The sequence below is a fragment of the Lissotriton vulgaris genome, chromosome 11 (genome assembly GCF_964263255.1).
Source record: "Lissotriton vulgaris chromosome 11, aLisVul1.2, whole genome shotgun sequence".
Classification (NCBI taxonomy): Eukaryota; Metazoa; Chordata; class Amphibia; order Caudata; family Salamandridae; genus Lissotriton; species Lissotriton vulgaris.
Window position 1 is genome coordinate 1,072,220,910 of NC_141699.1, and position 19,590 is coordinate 1,072,240,499.

Below are 19,590 nucleotides of genomic sequence, written 5' to 3' on the forward strand. Positions count from 1 at the left end.
AGGAATAGCGGGGTGTCAAAGGAGAAGGAGACTGCAGTACTGCGGTGCGCAGTCCTCTGCCCAGCAGAAAGAGACTCAGGAGGAATAGCCCTCATCCCTAGACCCCAACCTCCATCCAAACTTGAGTAGTAAAAGGACTTTGCAGAGTGGGAGAGTGGGAGCTGAGGTAGAGAATCGAACTAGCACTGTTTCCTACCTTCCTGGGTGCTGGGGAAGGCTTGTGCCTTGGTTTCCTGAGAAGCCCTGGTTGATCGTGCAGTTGACCGGTCCCTGGAGTTCCTGGTGAAGGGAGCCGGTGTCCTTGAGGCAGCGCCGTCCCCACTGTGAGCGGGACCCCTGGGGAGCTGATCGCATTCGGTGACAGCGCCTTCCCCGGGATCCACTGAGCCTGAGAAGCTTTGCGAGGCTTCTCTCTGTGAGCGGGACCCCGGGGGCGCCTTCCGGGCTTTTGGCGCATTGCCTGCAACGCACTGTCTCACGTAGTAAGGGGAGGGCGAGACACTGCTGGAAAGCGCCTTCGCGCATGCCCCAATCGTGATCCCAATTCCCACAGGAGGGGCCTAGGATCGAGCAGGCCCGGACGAGTAGTGTCCTTCCTGGGAGCGGCCGCCGGGAGAGGCGGGACAAGAGAGAGCGCTTCCGCACATGCCCGCCGAGGGAGTGTCTTCGCTGAGGAGAGGCGCCAGGGGTTTCCACGGAGCGCCGAGTGATCTGCTTTCCCTCCTGCTCGAGCGCCACACTGAGGAGCTGGCCCGAGCAGGGAGGGAGTGGTTAGAGGCCCGGTAGGGGCCGGGGGAGCCTCTTGTAATCTGCCCTGGTTGTCCTCCGCTCAAGAGCCCCACCGAGGAGTTGGCCCGAGCGGGGGAGTGAGCATTGTGGAGCCTTCTGAGGCGTGAGGGCCTCTCCAGCCTCCGTTTCCCGCCCCCCCCTTCGTTTGCTGTTCCCCTTGTGAGCCTGGCGCAGGACGATCCCAGCTTCGAGTATCACAAGTAAGGAGGTAGACACGTGGGGGAGTGACTTCCACACAATTAACTGGTGCCATAAATTGAGATTCTGGCCCCTAGAGTACAGCGTCCATGAGGAATCCCTGACAGGGTTTTATGGGAAGCTGAATTAAGTGGTATTAACCAATTTCATCTTTGATAAGATAAGGAGGAGAACTGTAAAGATATTCATGTAAAGGACACTGTTTACCTGAACTAAAATAAGGGCTGATCTTGCCAATGTTTAAAGTAATGCTGTAATAAGAGATGCAGTAGAGTAAGCAAAGTACAGTAAATGCACCACTGAGCTATTGGAGTATAAGAGTTACCTGCCAGTTTTGGTTAAAGAGATCTGACTATATATGTAATGTACTGTAAATGCTGGTGGTTAAAATGATTTAGAGCTTAAAAGTGGAGTTAATGCTTCCATGACAAACTGAAGTGCCTAAACTGTACATTTTGAAACTGAAGAGCAAAAGATAATATTTTTATAAAGCAGTGCTTATTTTTCCACATTTTTGGTGTAGCGTTATTTTTTGTGTGTTATTGGGTGGTTTTACTGTTGGGTGGTCTGCAACCTTTACACTATGCTTCTGAAATGAATGTCTTGCCTTAGGCCAGGCTACCCCAAGTTCCAACAATCTGTAACCCAGAATGCCTTTCTCTTCCATCCAATAATTCATACTTATTTATTTATGATATGTAACCCAGAATGCCTTTCTCTTTCATCCAATAATTTATACTTATTTATTTATGATATGTAACCAAGAATGCCTTTCTCTTCCATCCAATAATTCATACTTATTTATTTATGATATGTAACCCAGAATGCCTTTCTCTTCCATCCAATAATTCATACTTATTTATTTATGATATGTAACTCAGAATGCCTTTCTCTTTCATCCAATAATTCATACTTATTTATTTATGATATGTAACCAAGAATGCCTTTCTCTGTTTTAGCTTATTATCTTTATTTCTCTTCTTTCAGAATATTGATATTTTCTTCCATTTCCCTCTTCCTTCCTTCCTTCCCCCTTTCCCCTTGTTTAACCCCCCCCAAATTGCATTTACTCTTTTCATTTAATATCAACTATACCCTCTGTTAAGTTTTTGCATTTGTATTTTGTATTAATATATTGCTGATATGTTATATTTTATTAAAGGTTAATAAAGCTTTTCAAACTTAAAAAAAATAATGGACTCGGTATGTGCCTCACTGTGTGCCTGAGGCACTGATTGTTTTGCCACAGCTCTGGAGCCAGGCACTTTCCATTAGATCAGCCTGTGCCTTCACTCTGGTTACCCCTGCTCATAAGGTAGCCTTCACTATTTTAAGTGTACTTTGTGCCAGGATATGTAGATTCGTTTTTTTAAGGATCTCATCAATAAAGCAGTTGTCATCCTCTGGGTGGGTGGGCACATCACTGCAGCAGCGAATCAGGGCATAGATAACCTTAATGTTTCTTGCTTTATTGCATTCAGATGAGGTCTGTGATGTGTCATTAAACTCTAAGTCTGTCAGTTCTGTGACGTGTACAATCCTTCCCCCACCTCCACCCCTGCTCTCTATGTTTGGAGCTGATGCTGCAGTTGAGTGGCACCTTTTCATGAAGGGTGTGCTGGAGTTATTAGCAAAAGAGATCACTGTCAGCAGTCAGTTTGAAAATGTTCCATTAATCCTTGACCATTAGTCAGTGGCTTTCAAGGTAGCACATGTGGGCTGGCCCTGAGCAGTGCTTGATCTGAGCTGGAGGTTCCAGGTGGGACCCACCCACAATTATATTTGGGGACCGGCACTTATTTTTCTTCCACAGTTTTTGATCCGGAGCAAAAGGGAGGAAAATACAAATGAGGAAAAGGAGAGAAGGATAGGAAGACAGTGACAAAGGGAGAAAGCAGGGAAGTTAGGAATCATCAGTGGGAAGACAGGAAAGGAGGCCCAAAAGCAAGCCTTTTCAGTTCTGTCTAAGAAACGCACAAAGAGCATGGAAGGATTGGAGACTGTGGAGGACAGGTTCTTGGAAGCTGGCTCATGCATAGGATAGAAGGTCAGAAACAGGCACTTTCAGGTCAGAGCTGGTGGAGCTAACACTGTGATCTAAAAAAGGCTCCCAACTAAGGAAAGGTTATGTTTGGCAAGTTTCTGTTCGTTAGATGGCTCTCTCCCAATTCATCACCTCATTGCGTCCTTCAGATTTATTGTTTTATTCCTAACCTGATTTGTATCTTTCCTGCAGTTTGTTGTCTTAGCGCCTTTTCCCAGTTTGGGTCCTGCTGTTTAAGACCACTGTGCTGATTGGTTCCATCTTTGCAAATGAAATGTTGACAAGCTGCTTACTGGGTGCTTCTGGGTCTCAGGGTTTTTCCTGGTTTCTATTGCCATCTCTTCAAGTATACCCAGTGAGCCTGTTCTGCATTTAATTCTCTATTCATCCTTGCATGTTTATTGTTCATGTGCGTTAATAATCATCATTAGAACATTGGAATGTTGGGAGCTCCATTGAAAACAATGGAGTGCTCTGGGCTTATAATGGCTGGTAGAAGCCTGGAGCTCCAACATTCCAATGTTTCTTTGTTCACAGCTCTGGCTGTTAACAAAGGGTTCAGGGAGCCTGAGGGAATTCCAATCCCCTCACGCTCCCAAAAGGCTTTGTTTTTTTTGTTAGAACATTCTGTCCTCTAGTGACAGAATGTTCTAATAGCCTTATAGCCCTTCGGCTCGGGGCCTTTAACGCTGGAGAGGGCCTTTAATAGCCGGTATAGCCCTCTACGGCGGGCTATAAGGCTATATTGTAGCTTTCGTTATTACAGGGCCTTTCTGCCCTACCCTGAGATAGCCCACTCTAACACCATCTGCCTCAGGTGTGCTGTGGGATTCGTCTGTGACCTTTCCCCACACAGGTGGTGTATCCTCTCTGCCACCTTCCCTTACTCCCAACACCCTCTTTCCTTTTTCCAGACTGATCTGGGAGGTTGCTAAAACTATGCCTCTCCTCAGGAAACGCTTGCGGGTATGGATAAATACTCAGTCCAGAGCCTCGCTCTCCCTTGCAGCAACAGCTGCATTTCTGACACCACTGTCTTTAGAAGTGGGGTACCACAGCATTTCCACTGGTGTAGCCTCAGAGGGTTCTACCATCTGAAGCTATTGACCTCATTGCTTGTCTGCCGCCGGGCTGTCAGGGCAACCTGACTGTCACCCCACCCTACTTAGGGCAGGGTAACCATTACTGGGTTTCAATGCCAGGTTCTGCCTATTGAGGCATGCTGTTCCTGGACAAGGAAAACACTCAGTGACCACCTCAAGGAAGGATACAAGTCCCAAATTTCAAGAGAATGTCCTTTTCTTTTACAAGAACAATCCCCAGATTTGGAGTTATACGCTTCTAAAACAGAAAGGTTTGTTGAATGGGCACAACAAACATGGCACCTACTTGGTAAACAATTCACCCACCAGAGGAGCCATCTCATCAGCAGCTATAAAGGCTTTAGAGATCCCAGCCAAGCAGGGACATCTCTGAATAGGGTGGGCAGTCCCCCACCAGGGGGGCAGCTGCCATAGTCTCCGCTGAGCTGACATAGACTGCCCATCAATGTCGTAATGAGGCCTAAAGACTCATTGTATGTATAATACCTTTTAGCCTGAATGTTAAAGTTTCTATTTGATTAGCACACACATACACACTTTGAGTTCTTGATGTTAAGTAAAGATTCCATAACATCAAGTCATTGCTTATTTATACCCACTTAAGGTTAGACAACAACAGCCTTATGAAGAGCTTCATCTTCTCTGTTTGAGGTTTAAATAAATCATGTTGCTGTTTAGCCATGTTTGTAAAATAGCTTTTTCTATCAATGAACTTGAATCCCTGTTCATCGTTTGTCTGTCTAACCAGTAACTCCTCGTGTTACAACAGTTGTACAAGTTTAACGCTAATGATACATTTTTGTCAAAGCATGTGCAATGGATATTGTCATTATTATGATTGCTATCAGTGGTGACCAGCAGAGATCTGGGGTGGAGAGGCGAGTGCAAGGGTGTGTAAAAAGCAGAAAAAGACACTTACCTTCTTGCCGCTGTGTCCCACATTGTCTCTCCTCTGCTGAACAAGAAGCAGCCAGGCTCCCTTGAGCCAATCACAACGCTGCATGCAGCATTGTGATTGTTTTGAGTGCAAAGCTCTTTGCTCAGACGATGACTGGGGGCCTGGGCATGTTCTCCACCCAGGCTGTAGTGCAGCCTGGGTGGAGAACATGCTAAGTGAGCATGACTGTTTGGCTGGCCCGAGAGGGCTGGCTAAAGTGTCATGCGCACTTCGGTGTGCCCCCCACTCCTCCCCTGCCATGCTCTGTGAGCAGAGAAGCCCTGCCCCCCATGCTGTTGAGCAGGAACAAATAAAGTAATAACATCAAGTTATAATCATTTTATTTTTCCTTTCTTGCACTGCTGTGAAGCAGTGGAGCGATGCTCTCCCCCCTTGGCAGAGGATTCATGTTGTATCTTGAGTCTTCCTGCTGCTCAGCCCTCACCCAACTGACATTCACAAACCACTAACATTCCAACCATGCAACATTCCACAACACAGACATTCTAGCTGAGCAGCAGGAAGACTCAAGATACAACAAGTCACCACTGATTGCTCTGAGTAATACCTAGTACGCTATCAGCAATGTTGGAAGCCTTTTGTGGTTTGGCAGAGCGGTAGTTCCTGCTCCACTACACCTTGAAACTGCTAGGCATCATTTTCGATTTACCAGGTTTATAAAGTGCATGGCTACCCATGAATGGTCTCCCAGTGCTGCAAACTGCTCGAACTCAAGAAGCTTAGAAATACTATCAATAGCTCCAACAAAAAGCCATGTTTAAAGCCCTTTCCTAAACTTTAGTTCATCTGAGGTCATACTCAGGGAGTCAGGCATCTTGTTCCTGAGTCTCGAAGCCAGGAATGAGAAAGAACGACCCCCGCTCCGGCTTTTCTGTATTCTCGGGGTAGCTACCCGATAGGACTTAGTAGACTGAAGAAGTCTTCAAGGGGTGTTGTTTTGCAACATCTGATCTAAAAGATTTGGGCCCAATATTGTTATAAATTCTGTGCGCTATGCATAAGTTCATAAATGAAATTCACTTTTTTATTGGTAGCTGATGCAGCTTAGCTAAGAGTGTTGATGTCTATGAACTTTAGCAGAAGGTGAGCAGCTGCATTTTGCACCACTTGCAATCTATTTAGCACTGATTGTGGAGTTCCCATATAGAGCATATTACCATAATCCAGGTGTGAGGTCACTAGTGCCGATACAACCTTTTTTTAAGCATAAACTGATAGAAATCTCAAATTCTTCTTAATCCTCCTCAGTGTACCCAGACACATGGCAGCTATTTTCTTTGCTTGTGTCTGAGAGCAGAGTTTATCATCCTGCCAGAAACCCAGATTTTTTACTCTTATTTTAGACTGGGGTTCAGGACGAAGATTTTAGGGCCAGAAATGCGGAGACCAAAGATTTAAAATGTTCCATATTATCATCACTTCAGTCTTGTCTCCAATGAGTTTTAGTCAGCAAGAGTATATTTATTTGGCAAGTGTGGTGAGACAAGGTTTTAACTGGACCAGTTTGAGGAGGGTTCAGTGGCCAAGGAAAATATCATCTGGATATTGTCCGCATATGAGACCAAAGATAGTCCAAAGGAATTTGCGAGATTGGCCAGCGGTCGAATGTACACATTAAACAATGTAAGACTCAGAGAGGAACCTTGTGGCACACTACATACAAGTGGTAACACTTGAGAGTAGAATGGTTTATCCAAAACCTAAAAGCTTCAGTCTTTCAAAAAAAGAGGCAAGCCAGCTCCAGACATGATGGTTTATTCCTGAATCAGCCAATCTCTCTACTGCATGAGGTACTGTGTTGAATGCTGTGGTGAGATCCATCAGAATCAAAGCCGAACAACCACCTTTATCAAGTTTCCATGTAAGCTCTTCCGCTACCATCAGAAGCTCTGTCTCTGTACTGTGTCTAGAACTGAATCAGGGTTTCTGAAACGTGGATGATATAATTATATTCTAAGAGATCAGAGAATTGTTTGTTTACATGTTGCCAAGATTGGCCTATAATTTTCAGTGAGTGAAGGATTCAGGTTGTTCTTCAATAATAGTTTCACTGCTGTTTGTTTCCAGGATTTTGGAACCTGATCACCTTCCAGAGAGTAGTTTAAAATTTCCCTTATCACAGGAAGAACACTATTCCCTACCCTTAGAAAGATAAAAGGTAGGCAAGTTCCATCAGGGATCCGGACTTAGCACGGGTCATTAAAGTAAGCAGATCCTCATATTGTATGTCTAAGAAGGTAGTGTACTTAGGTCTTGAGTCTCAGATAAAATCTCACTTGACCAAAATTCCTGACCTTGAAAAGATGCATTTATGAATGAATGAATAGCTTACTAGATCATATGCTCACCCTTACCCCTGGTTTCATGTCTACTGGGCTCATTATAGATTTAACTATAAGTTACACTGTTGCTCGAACATGAATTTGCCTTGAAAAAACTAAAGTGAGAGGCATTTGGCAAAACAGGAACAGTTGGTTTAATTAAACACAGCAGCCAGGACAACAGGCAACAGGGTCGGGGTCTGAAGACTGTCTCAAAGCACGTTGGTTTCTTCCGTCATTGTATACATTTCATGAAGCATCATAAAACAATTTGTATATTCCTTTGGAGACAGAAATCTGAGCCTGGTCACAGGGCCATAAATCTGGTTCTTAGAAGCAGAGGTAGGCCTCGACCTATCATGAAAACAATACAGGGACGGTGGGTACGTGCCCCGATGTCATGATGCGGAGCAGGTGATCACTGTGTGTAACGTGCATGTTGTGTTCAGGTTGGCTGTGTGTTCCTATCTTATTGTGGCATCTGGCTTTATGGTGTTTTTGTGAACACGTCATGAAGTTTTCAATGGGTATGTAGAAAGCGTCTTGCAAAGTGCGGTTTCTGACGTACGTTATGGCTTCAATGTTTTCTTTCATCAGTTATTCTCCAATCTGGGTTAATATTTTGCATTGCTCTATGGTGTGGGTGGATCTAATACAAGGCGGTTAGGGAAGGTTTGCATTTCTGATTGTTGCACCTCATGATCTTCTGCCACCGTCCACAATGAGCATGTCCAAGTGACCTTAACATAGACACTTTCCACTCTAGCTGGATATACAACTGCATGCCAAGGTTTGAGGCCATCTATGGAAACCTTATGCCGGAGGAACTTCTCTTTAAGACGCATTCCCTATGCACCTCCCTCCCCCAACAGACTCCCACTCCGAGGGCCCGATTCACAGAACTATCTTTAGACAAAATCCTAAACTTACTACTTTTGGTATTCACAGAAGTTAGGATTTTGCCTTAAGTTTGTCTTAAGACAAACTTAAGACAGACTTAAGATAAACTTTAGACAAAATCCGTACTTAAGTCTGTCTTAAGACAAACTTAAGACAAAATCCTAACTTCTGTGAATACCAAAAGTAGTAAGTTTAGGATTTTGTCTTAAGTTTGTTCTGTGAATCGGGCCCGAGTTGTTAAGTAATCTTTAGTCCAACACCAATTCAGAGCGAGCCTTTAGTCTGGTGTCTTCTAGTACGTGGTGGTGGATGGACATAGTTAAAAAATCGGGTACAGAGTTGGTAAGGAGTGGGGTAGAGGCGGGATAAGGAGGGGCACCTTGAAAGTAAAATGCCCGCTTGTGTTGGTAGCTGTGGTACCTGCCTTACTTGCCTAGGCCTAAGATACTAGGCAATGATCTGCCTGGGTCTTCATGACAGATTTTAAGCTAACCCTCATTTTCAAAAACGTCGACAAGTGATTACTTTAGGAAAGTCACCTCCTATGGTATTTGCAAGGCCCTGGAATTATGGGATTGTGGAACCGTGGCTGTTTTAGTAAAATTATAGATTTGCAGCATTTGCCACATAATCCATAATTTGCAGATTTTAACAGAAATACATATGTTTCTAGCTCAAACAGTTCAAAAGTTACTGAAAACGCAGTGACATATTGCCGTGCAGTGAAAGGCACTTCGCAAAGATTGACTGGTTATGGCCAAAAGGTCTCGCATTTGGGACCTTATAAGTATTTAGTTATGCAGCACAATATCCTTGGTGCAACAACATCAACTGTTGCGTGCCTAAAGACTGCCTAAAGACTTATAAGGTCCCAAAGGCGAAAGCCATTGGCTATGCCAATGCTTGTTAATTTTAGTTCACATATTTGGAATCTGTTAAATATGGACAGTGTCACAGTAAAAAGTTACAAAGATCGCATAATCTCAGTCAATGGACACTAGAGCCAGCAATTGGATAAGACAGATTTCACCAGCTCAGAAACTAAATCTATCAATCATTTATAGATTTTTTTTAAATATATTTTTAAATTTGTTAAGTGCGCAATTGTCCATTTTTTTATCCTGACACTAGGATACAGGGTACAATTGGATGAGAAATCTGAAGTTGAATATCACTCTGTTTAAGAGAATTAAAGGTAGTTGTGCAATTCTCAAAACTTTGATACAGCAAACAATTCATTTTCCTCCAAAAGCACAACATATAACATTTGCGAGCTGCTTAGCCCACCACACATGCACTGTGTACTTTATCTTTGTGTTGTTATATCATCAGTGTACCGAAAATGATGCATCGTAGTGTCAGTTCTTTTGATTGACACCTAAGACATCTTGTTGGAAAGCGTCCCATACCTATATTGACAAATGGCCACCAGCTAGTGCCTAATATTCAAAGAGTTTGCACATGGATTGTATTTTTTGACCAGACTTAGCTCAAAATCCTTTGTAGTATTTACAAAGCTACCAAATGTTAACCCCTTCGCCGCGGGGGTAATTCCCCGCGGTGCGGAGGGGAGGGGGGCGCGCGCGGCACCGTGGTGCTCATGACGAGCTCGGCTCGTCATGCAGCATGGTGGCGCTGTGCTCATGACGAGCTGAGCTCGTCATGACCACGCCCGTTTTCGTGAAACGCTCAGCACATCAGGGAAATTATCCCCGTGTGTGAGCACAGCGTGTGTGAGTGCTGCGGCGGTCATGACGAGCTGAGCTCGTCATGAGCACTGAAGGTGTTAATTTGCGTTGCTTTGTCAAAGAAAGCAACACAATACAGTGCATTGTGCTACCTTGTGTTTTCATTGCATCAGGTATGTATACTACGGGTTGCACATGGGCATTCCCAAATGCATTTTGATGAAAGCCCACTCATGCAAAGACTTGTAGACATGGGTTTGCCCCAAAATGGGGAGTCTGCCTAAGACTGGCATAACAAGAAGAAAACTATATTTCTGCAGCTCACTTGCAAATTGGATATAGCCTGAAAGGATAGTTTTTGTGCAGGATGGCACCCTCTCCTGCACAAAAACTATCTAACCCTAAGCCATGCACAACGGCGCAATAATGTCTGCATTGGCACTAGGCAGCCACAAGTGTGACAGCCCAGGCAGAGCAGAACTATGCCATTTCTTTGAAGATGTAAGGCAATTCTACTCTCTCCTGTTCATGCAACACAGCACAGCAACTTCAATTGCTGCCCTACATTGCATGAAACCTTTGAAAATATGTCCCCATGTTTGCTAGGCCGATGGGGCCAATATGCCTGTGGGTCCTTTTACTACTGAGGCTTCGTGGAGTAAAATTTACTTCTACTAGAAAAGGTGAGTGGGGTGAATTACTTAGTTGACTTAGCTAATACCTCCGGGCAAGGTTTTTGACATGAATTGGCTAAAGCAATACCTCTACAGGGATTGAATGCCTCCTTCCTTGGGGCTCCAGACCAGGACATCTTCAACCCACTGGGTGACCACAGCCAAATTAAGTAGAATTTAAGACCACAGCCATCTTCTTGAGGTTTAAGCGTTCATTATCTTTTAACATAGCTTTTAACTCAGATAGAAGGCATTGACTGTGTATCCTGATGTGATTGGTTGCATATAGGGCTTTGGAACTTGCTTAATAAATGAGCTAAAGTACACAAGGTTTCATGTCCCCTTGGGCAAAATTTACTTTGGTTCAATATAAATCTATCTGGCTTTCCTGAAGTGTGATAATACAGGTGAAAGTCCAGGGCAGTCCTCTCAAAACTGTCTTTTCCCAGAGGGACATTATTGACCCTAAAATGAATAATCAATATGAGTGCATCCCAAACATTTTAGAACCACAACCCAAGTTTTTTGAACGACAAACTTGTGCGACCCATCTAGCTTTAATGGACATGAGGCAGGCAATTTTTTTTAATGTAACTAAAGCATCATATGATTTACATTTACAGACAGCACATTGTCTGATGAAATGGCCACTACATTTGCACAGACCTACAGTTTTACTGGTAAAACAATACTGCACAAAACATATAATCAGGTTTCAATAAACATTTATCATTTGTGCATCACCAAGTAAAGTGCCTTAATATGTTTTGATCCTATTAAATCTTTGTTTACATTTCCCTTCTTCAGAATTACAAAAAAATACTTCAGTTTTCCTTTCATAATTGATGAATGTGTACAGTTCAGTGAGGCCTGGGAGGCTACATGAGTGAGCGAGATGTGGTTTCATGCCGATACAGTGCAGAGTGCGGTAAATACTGGCTGAACATCCGTACCCGAGTTGAGGTAGGTGAGGAGCACTGACCAACTGAATAGGACACCTTTCCAGTACAAAACACATTGTATATATCACGCACTTCCCTTGGACTATGAGGCAAGGGTGTGTACACAGGGGCTGCTCCTCCGTTGGAGCAGTAAGAGTCTGCCCACTTCGATTCCCCCCCAAAGCCCTGGAGAATTTATTACCATTTTATTTTTCATCTCCCGTCTCAAACAGAGTGTCAGGACAGGGGCAGGGACACTGCAGAGTGACAGTAGCAGGGAGGAGGGTGGGCTTGTTATGCACTTTTCAAAGTGCGCGTGTCCCTTTGACCGGCCGCCTTGCGACGCCCAGCCAGACATGGGCAATTTGAAACCTCTAACCCAGCTGGCTTAAGACAGCTGGGATAGAGTAAGTGGAGGCCTCCAGGGGTAAGTTTATTTATTTAAGAGCTTTATATAGCGCTGGCCAGACCCGAAGGTATCGGAGTGCTTCACAACAAAGTTACACGATAGAAGCAGTATTACAAGCACATGGGCGATTTACAAAGTTAATAGCAAAGAAGTCTCAAAATATAACAGTGGTATACACAATGAATGACTGCACAAAGCAGCACACATGGAAAAAGCAAAAATGAGGAGAAATAAAGCATTTCTCCTCATTTCGCCACCTTAAGACCAGGATTTTTCTGGTCTTAAGTTCGGCGCTTTCACCTATTATCGCCGCCCTTGATGATAGTGGCAGCATCAATCACAAAGGGTGTTGCGGTGGAACGCCCAGAACAACACCCACTGCATGCCCCTTTCCTGCTAAATGTAGCGTGAAAAGGGCCGTATTCTCAAGGCAGCATTAAGCCACTTATTCAGAGAAGAGCGTGAGCAGGCTACCAGGTGCTCTGGTATATCACCCTCCTGGAGGTAGTAAAAAGGAATTCTGCACCACAATACTAGATAGATTGGCACCTCATGTCCTGAAAGCCAACAAGTTCTTATTGATCGGAGATGTTAACCATCATTTAGAACTACTCGCCAATTTGGATACTGCCAGTCTTATAGTAGCCATGGAATCCCTTAATCTATCATTAAGAGAGACCTGTCACACGCATAGGGCAGGCCACACGTTAGACGCCATTTTCTCAAATATAGCTGAGTTGGCAGTTGAGCCCCCTCTAGTACTCGGCTGGACATTTGGCTCTGCAATTCTTGGTGCTGCCTCTGCCATCAATAAAACGGGCACGGGGGCAGGAGATTTTTTACAGGCCATGGTCAAGAGTAACGCCGGCTGCTTTCGGTCAGGTCTACAGGGATCCCGCTTTCAATTCGGATGCAGACCCTAACCTGGCCTGGTCAAAGTTGGAGGGAGCAATTCAGGGAGCCCTGGATGTTGTAGCTCCTCTCAAAAGGTTAACCATTGAGGAGAGTGCAGTCCCTGTCCCCTGGTATACTTACACCCTTAGGAAGGAGAAGTCCACATGTAGGGCCCTAGAGAGGAGATGGAGGAAGTCAAAGGATGACACAGATGAATCACGATACCGAAAGGCCCATAAACTCTACCTCAACAGCTGCAATGCAGCAAGGTGGGTACATTTGGGCGTACGTATCACAGAGGCAAAGAACTCCTCTAAGGAACTATATAAGATCTTGAAGGAGTTTACGAATCCTAAAGTTGAGAATGTGTCACCCCCCGCCACTCAGGCACTCTGTGACGAGTTAGCTAGTTATTTTATCCAAAAGATCGATTTGATCTATCAAACCCTCGATATGGAGGAAGAGGAACTGGTTGAGGGACAACCAACCAGCGACCTGCGGCCGGATGTAGAGCCCTTTCCTGGGCTCGACTCCTTCTCATATGTAACAAAGGAGCAAGTAGGCTCCCTCTTGAGGCGGGTAAAATCGGGTTAGCCACTGGACCCAGTACCCCCGGCAGTCATGGCAACACTTAGCCCGGTCCTGGCAGGTGCTAAGTCCACAATATACAATATCTCTCTGGAGACTGCCATATTTCCTAATAAGTGGAAAACCGCATGTGTAAAGCCACTGCTAAAGAAAGCATCAGCAGACCCGAATGAGGTGCAGAATTATAGACCCATCTCGCTTCTTCCTTGCTGCTCAAAGGTCTTGGAAACTTTGGTGAACCAACAACTATCCCTCTATTTGGAACAAAACAGCCTTTTGGATCCCTCGCAGTCTGGCTTCCGTGCATCACATAGCACGGAGACCGCACTGTTGGAGGTGACGGACACCATAAGGATGACTCTGGATAGAGAAACCCCAGTGATCCTAGTCCTCCTTGATCTGTCAGCAGCATTTGATAACATCTCGCACAGGCAGCTGCTAGACAGATTGGGGGGATTGGGGTGAAGGGTAGGGCTCTTAAATGGATACAAAGCTTCCTATCGGACCGTACCCAGAGCATTCATCTAGATTCATTTGTATCGCAGACCACAGGGATGGACAGAGGTGTTCCTACCCTGTTTAATGCATACATGACTCTTTTGGCCGATATCATCAGCGGCTACGGCTTCACGACCAGCTCTTATGTGGATGATACGCAGCTAATTGTCCCCATTGAGGAGGACATTATAGTAACTCAACTAAAATTTAGGAGCTGCATGTCCAGCATTGCTAGTTGGATGAGGAGGAATTTTTTACAACTCAACTCCTCAAAAACAAAAACTGTTTGTGAAGGCCATAACCATCTGGTCCCCAGAATGGTGGCCCACCGAGCTGGGCGAAGCCCCCCTCCCTAGGAACTGGGCCAAGAACCTGCGCGTCAGATTTGACAACAAACTGTCTATGGAAGAGCATGTTAAGACTGTGGGGGGACCTGTTTTGGTACAATGAGGATGCTTAGGAAGGTCTTCCCATGGGTCCCCCTGTCAGCAAGAAAAATCCTCACCCAGTCACTCCTGGTAAGCCGTCTAGATTACGGTAACTCGTTGCTGGTGGGGGCAAGGGAGGATCTTCTATCAAGGCTCCAGGTGGTGCAGAATATAGCAGCCCGTCTAGCCCTTAATAAACCGGCACGGACCCCTTCTGCCCCTTTGCTGAACCAGTTACAGTGGCTCCCGGTTAAGAAGCGAGCCATCTTTAAGATGCTCTGCGTGGTCTTTCTATCACTACAAGGTAGGGGCCCTGCGTATTTCAGAAATAAAATCAGCTTGTATCAGCCTTGGCAACAATTAAGATCTGGTAATGCTAACTTGTTGTGCCCCCAGAGAATACACAAGGTCAGGATAGGTGGTAGAGCCTTTTCCTATCTGGCAGCCAGGCATTGGAATAAATTACCACAGAACATCAGAGCTTGTAACGAGCTAACCATGTTCAAAAACTTCTAAAGACATGACTTTATTAGTTGCACCTGCTCACGTGGGACCGTCTCCTCTAAGCGCCGAGAGATCCCTTCAGGGATGATTCGTTTGCGCTCTATAAATCCACAAAGTAAAGTAAATTAAAGTAAAGTAACGCTGCTTTGAGAATAAGGCGATTACCCTATCACCACAGGAACGTCAGAAAAAGTGACATTCCCGTGGCGATAGGGGCTTGAGAATATGCCCCAGAGTTTATATATCCCTCTCACTCACTTAGACGCACACATATATTTCCACATCGTCAGGCAGCATTCTGCCCGAGTGACCGTAGTTATTGTTGTTCACACGTGATTGCAAAAGCTCCACGTGTTTTCATTTGTGCTGTGCCGTCTACTGTGACTCTTCCCTGCACCAAACCTGGCCTGAGGCGAAGCGCGATAAGAGCAGGAACATAACAACTTGGTATTTGAGAAGCCACCTCCCTCGACAATGTTCTTGCAAGCCATTTTTCGGTGCTGAGCGTCCAAATTATTTTTCCACTAAGCAGAGACGAGAAAATTGTTACTTTCTAATCTCCCCTTCACCATTATAACCTAAACATATACATTTATTTTTCATTGGACTTGATAGCACTTTGTTGCCATTTTACAGTGCTAATTGGTGGCAGAGAACAACATTGACCTTCTACATCCAAAGTGAAACAAGCCTGAACCAGTACTGTGCCTGACACGCTTCAGCACACAATCCCAGGGAAGCATGCTCTGTGAACCAAGTAACGTGGGAGGAAGGGTTTATGGCCACATCCTATCGGGCATAATTTCAGTGTCTTGGGTAAGCATGGGCTGAAAATTTGTTCCGCTCGCGAAATGTGCGGATTTTTGGCAATTTCGCAATTCGCGAATAAAGCGAAATTTAAGTTTAAAAATAAAAATACAATCTCGCGCGCGCTGCGTTGACTTACCTTGATTCTGAGTTTGCAGAGTTGTTTTCCTCCTGCGAACAAGATGGCCACGCCCAAAAACGACCGCATATGTAAGCTTGTGGTAGCCGCGCTGAAAAAAAAAACAGCGAACACGCCCCAAAAAATGAATTTGCAAGTTCGTACAAATTTGCAAATTTTGCAAACCGCGAATTCGCTTTCGCGTGAATTCGCGAACCGCAAATTCACAAATTTCACCCATACTTAGTCTCGGGACTCGTAGGAGAACATTAAAGCAAGCAAAGATGTCTGTTTTATATTTATTGTAAGATGTTTGCAACTGCACACTCCTGTATCCAGCTCGGACCGCTCGCACCAAGCAAGTAACGTGGGGAGGGTTTGCAATCAGGTGGGCAACTAGAGCCAAATTTCGGGGGGGGGGGGGGGGGGGGGAGGGCTGAAAAATATTTCGGGGGGGGGGGCTAATTCTTCCAACCATAGACAGAGTGGTTGTAAGAAGGGGTGAACACACAACAAAAGCCTCATTTACAAGTAAATGGTCTTTTAAATACCTGTTAAGTACTCGGGTGAGCTGTCTCCACCTTGGCTGACACACAAAACGGGGGGGGGGCTGAAGCCCCGTGAGCCCAATGGGTGTTGCGCGCCTGGCTGCATTGCATCATGGCTCTACGTAACCCAGGCGCAATATACAACGAAAAGCAGAGCAATGCATAATTAAACTCCGGGGGAAGAAAATGGGATGGGTAAAAACAGAAAGAATTCTGTTAAAGAGGCTTGGAGTGCTGTGGAGATGAGGGAGAGCAGTAGCGTCTGGCTGCCAAAGTTGCGTTCTATTTTAAAGGGAGCGTCTCTTGTACCATTATGAACCTGAAAAGGAACCAAACCAAGCAAAATAATAGTGCACCGACAAACGCTTACATTAAGAACAGAGTAAGCATATATGTAACAGTGGCATTCCCCTTGTGACGATACCACACAACGAAAGGACGGAAGAATACGACTAAGTGACTAGTAAAAAATACACATTCACAAGAGGTACTATAATAAAAAAAATTGAAGCGACTGGCAGCAATGGGTGTGCACTTACCCCACAGAGTAGATAACAGCATGCTCAAAAAGACAGCGCATGCACTGCATAGGCAAGACCTAAAAATAATTCTACCATCTCCAGGACACTCTTACAGCTGTGGATGGCCTGAACTTGTCAAACTGTCACACTGGTAGGAGTGTGATGCTTAGTATAGAGCAGTTATAATGGCAACTGGCAGCAATGGCAGGTCCCACTGGTAAAGCAAGCTGCAGTAGCCCATGAGCAATACTTTGGCTCAGGCACTTCTTTATTTACAAATTAAGCACTAGTTTCCACTGCTGGACCTTTTGGGATTTGTTAAGGATCTTCTGGCATGTACTAGATTATGGGCGGCATTGGTGCTCCCTTTGACCAAAAGGTAGTTAGCCTAGTGTTGGGGTAAATGTCGTTTGTCAAAGACAGCTAAATGGATAAGAGTCCTAGTATATATACTGCAACAATGCAGCAGGCACTTCCCTTTTCAATTACTTTTAGGGTCCTCTCTGAAGATATCAACTGGAAGATGGCAGTATATACTCATTTTAGGCAAAAGAAAGAACAATGTAAGGGTTTTGACGAAGACATAGAGTCTCTAACACACTGGGCAATGCAGATGGGGCAGTGGCTGCCCTTTAGGGGTCAGGGGAAGGTGCTTAGGATTGTTGGGAATTGATGAAAAGATATCCATAAAAGCTGGGGGACAGAAAAGCTATAGGTAAGATTTAGGTGGGAAGAAATATGGCTGTACCTCTGTTATTGATAATGGGGGCCCCTAAATCTATTAATACATAAATAATGCTACTGATCTGTTGCGTCACATGCAATGTACTGCAATTAACAGACTCCAGATATTTAGGCAGCCAACATCTGACCATGCATTATAGACCAATATTAGATTATTTGAAAGTTTTAAAATAAATTTACTAACAACATATTTTCTGAATTTCTTATCAACATCTACATCTAGTGAAAAGAATTGAACATTCAGTTACCTTTTTCTCCAGTTTCATTTCATTCTTGAAGACTTAATTCTTTAATTGACCTTGAATACAATTAACTCTTCCTCCTTTAATTATTAGCCAGCCCACCTACTAGAATAAAACACACAATATCTCTGTCTCATCATCTGGCTTCCATGGGATCAAAATATGACATGACATGATTGTAATCTGTTTGTACCCTTACAGGGCACTGTAATCCTGCCAAATATCACCTCTGTCCTGTATGATCCTGAATGCTGGGAGACCCCGCGACAGTTCAACCCAAGCCACTTTTTGGACAAAGAAGGGAATTTCGTTGCTAAGGAGGCCTTATTAGCCTTTTCTGCAGGTAAGGAGGCTTCATTTGCTTCAGCTTGTGGTGTACTCTGTGGGCCACACTGTATTGCTTTGCCCTCCCAAATAATAGAAAATACAGCACTCCCACACGGAGGCACAAACACGGCGAAGCAATAAAAACAGTGGAGTTTAATTTGTGCAACACTCTCTAACAAAAGGCTTTCCCGGATGTCAAAGGAACAACACTCAAATGTATATATCTGTGCAAGCAATAATATCACACTTAAAAGATAGCATAGGCAAATGTTAAATGCATGGAATAAATTACATGGAATGAAATACATGCAGATAATAATATGGACGTCCACTGCAAGAAATCAGAAAGACATATATACTAAATACATCAGATGATTATAACCACTGGTGACTTGAATGTGCAAACAGACTCACTCACACATCACAAAATCAATAATAAAAAATAAAGCACCTCACCGGCTGCAAACACTCCATCTTAGCCCACTCCAGACTGGGGGGATTCACAGCCGGGTAAATAGACTCAGCAAGCCAGGTTCTGCTACATTGAAGTCGACGCATCAGCGATTCAGGTCCAAAATTCTGGTTTACAATTCAACAAACCCCAGTTTTATAACCTCAAAGCACTAGAGGTTTCGGAGAGGACGTCCTCTACTTCCAAGGAAACGTACTGGAGTTGACCACTCTCCATGCAAGCATTCCAAAGGCAAAAGAGTTCTCACGTATCCTTCTGTGCTCTCACATGTTCCAGCCTCTTATCTTAACAAAGCTTGAGAAATTAGAAAACAATCTCCAAAACTATAGAAAACAACCTTGAACGTGAATACTCTAAACAACTTGAGTAATCTGGGGGCCTGTCTGTGCTCAAAGCTCAAGCTAGACAAAGTCAGAATTCAAGATGGCATGAGGACATGTCAAAGCCAATAGTGAGAACTTCATAATACTTCCCAATGTACATTTGTGCACCACTGCCTATAGCACTTCGCACTTCATCTCCAATGTACAACATAATGCACATTTAAACACCACTGCATTTAGCACTACACTTCAGTACTGAAAAGTACATTTCTCACCTTTCTCTCTCTCATGCTTTCAAATGCACATCCTACACATTCTGTTCCTGGCAAGGCTATTCTACCATGTGGAAGCCCTCACCCTCTAAAACTACAAGGAGACACGAAATAGATCTTCAAGGAAAAAAGTGCATATGTAGAAAAAAATGATGTTGTACATTCAAGAAATATAAAATAATGGCAGTCAAAGGTCATCACCTAGTCCCAATACATGGGAGTGCGTCTGGCACTACATACACATAGATAAAAGTGGAAAGCATGTGGAATAAATTGTTA

At 44.3% G+C, this 19,590-nt stretch overlaps 1 protein-coding gene across 1 annotated transcript in view; it reads left to right on the plus strand.

The window, feature by feature from the left end:
• The window catches only part of LOC147684118 (cytochrome P450 2J5-like), an 82,321-nt gene that overhangs the window by 52,189 nt on the left and 10,542 nt on the right, over positions 1-19,590 (plus strand). The window contains exon 8 of the mRNA XM_086944488.1: positions 18,119-18,260. Within this exon, the coding sequence (XP_086800614.1) occupies positions 18,119-18,260 (142 nt within the window). The remainder of the gene's footprint in view (positions 1-18,118; positions 18,261-19,590) is intronic.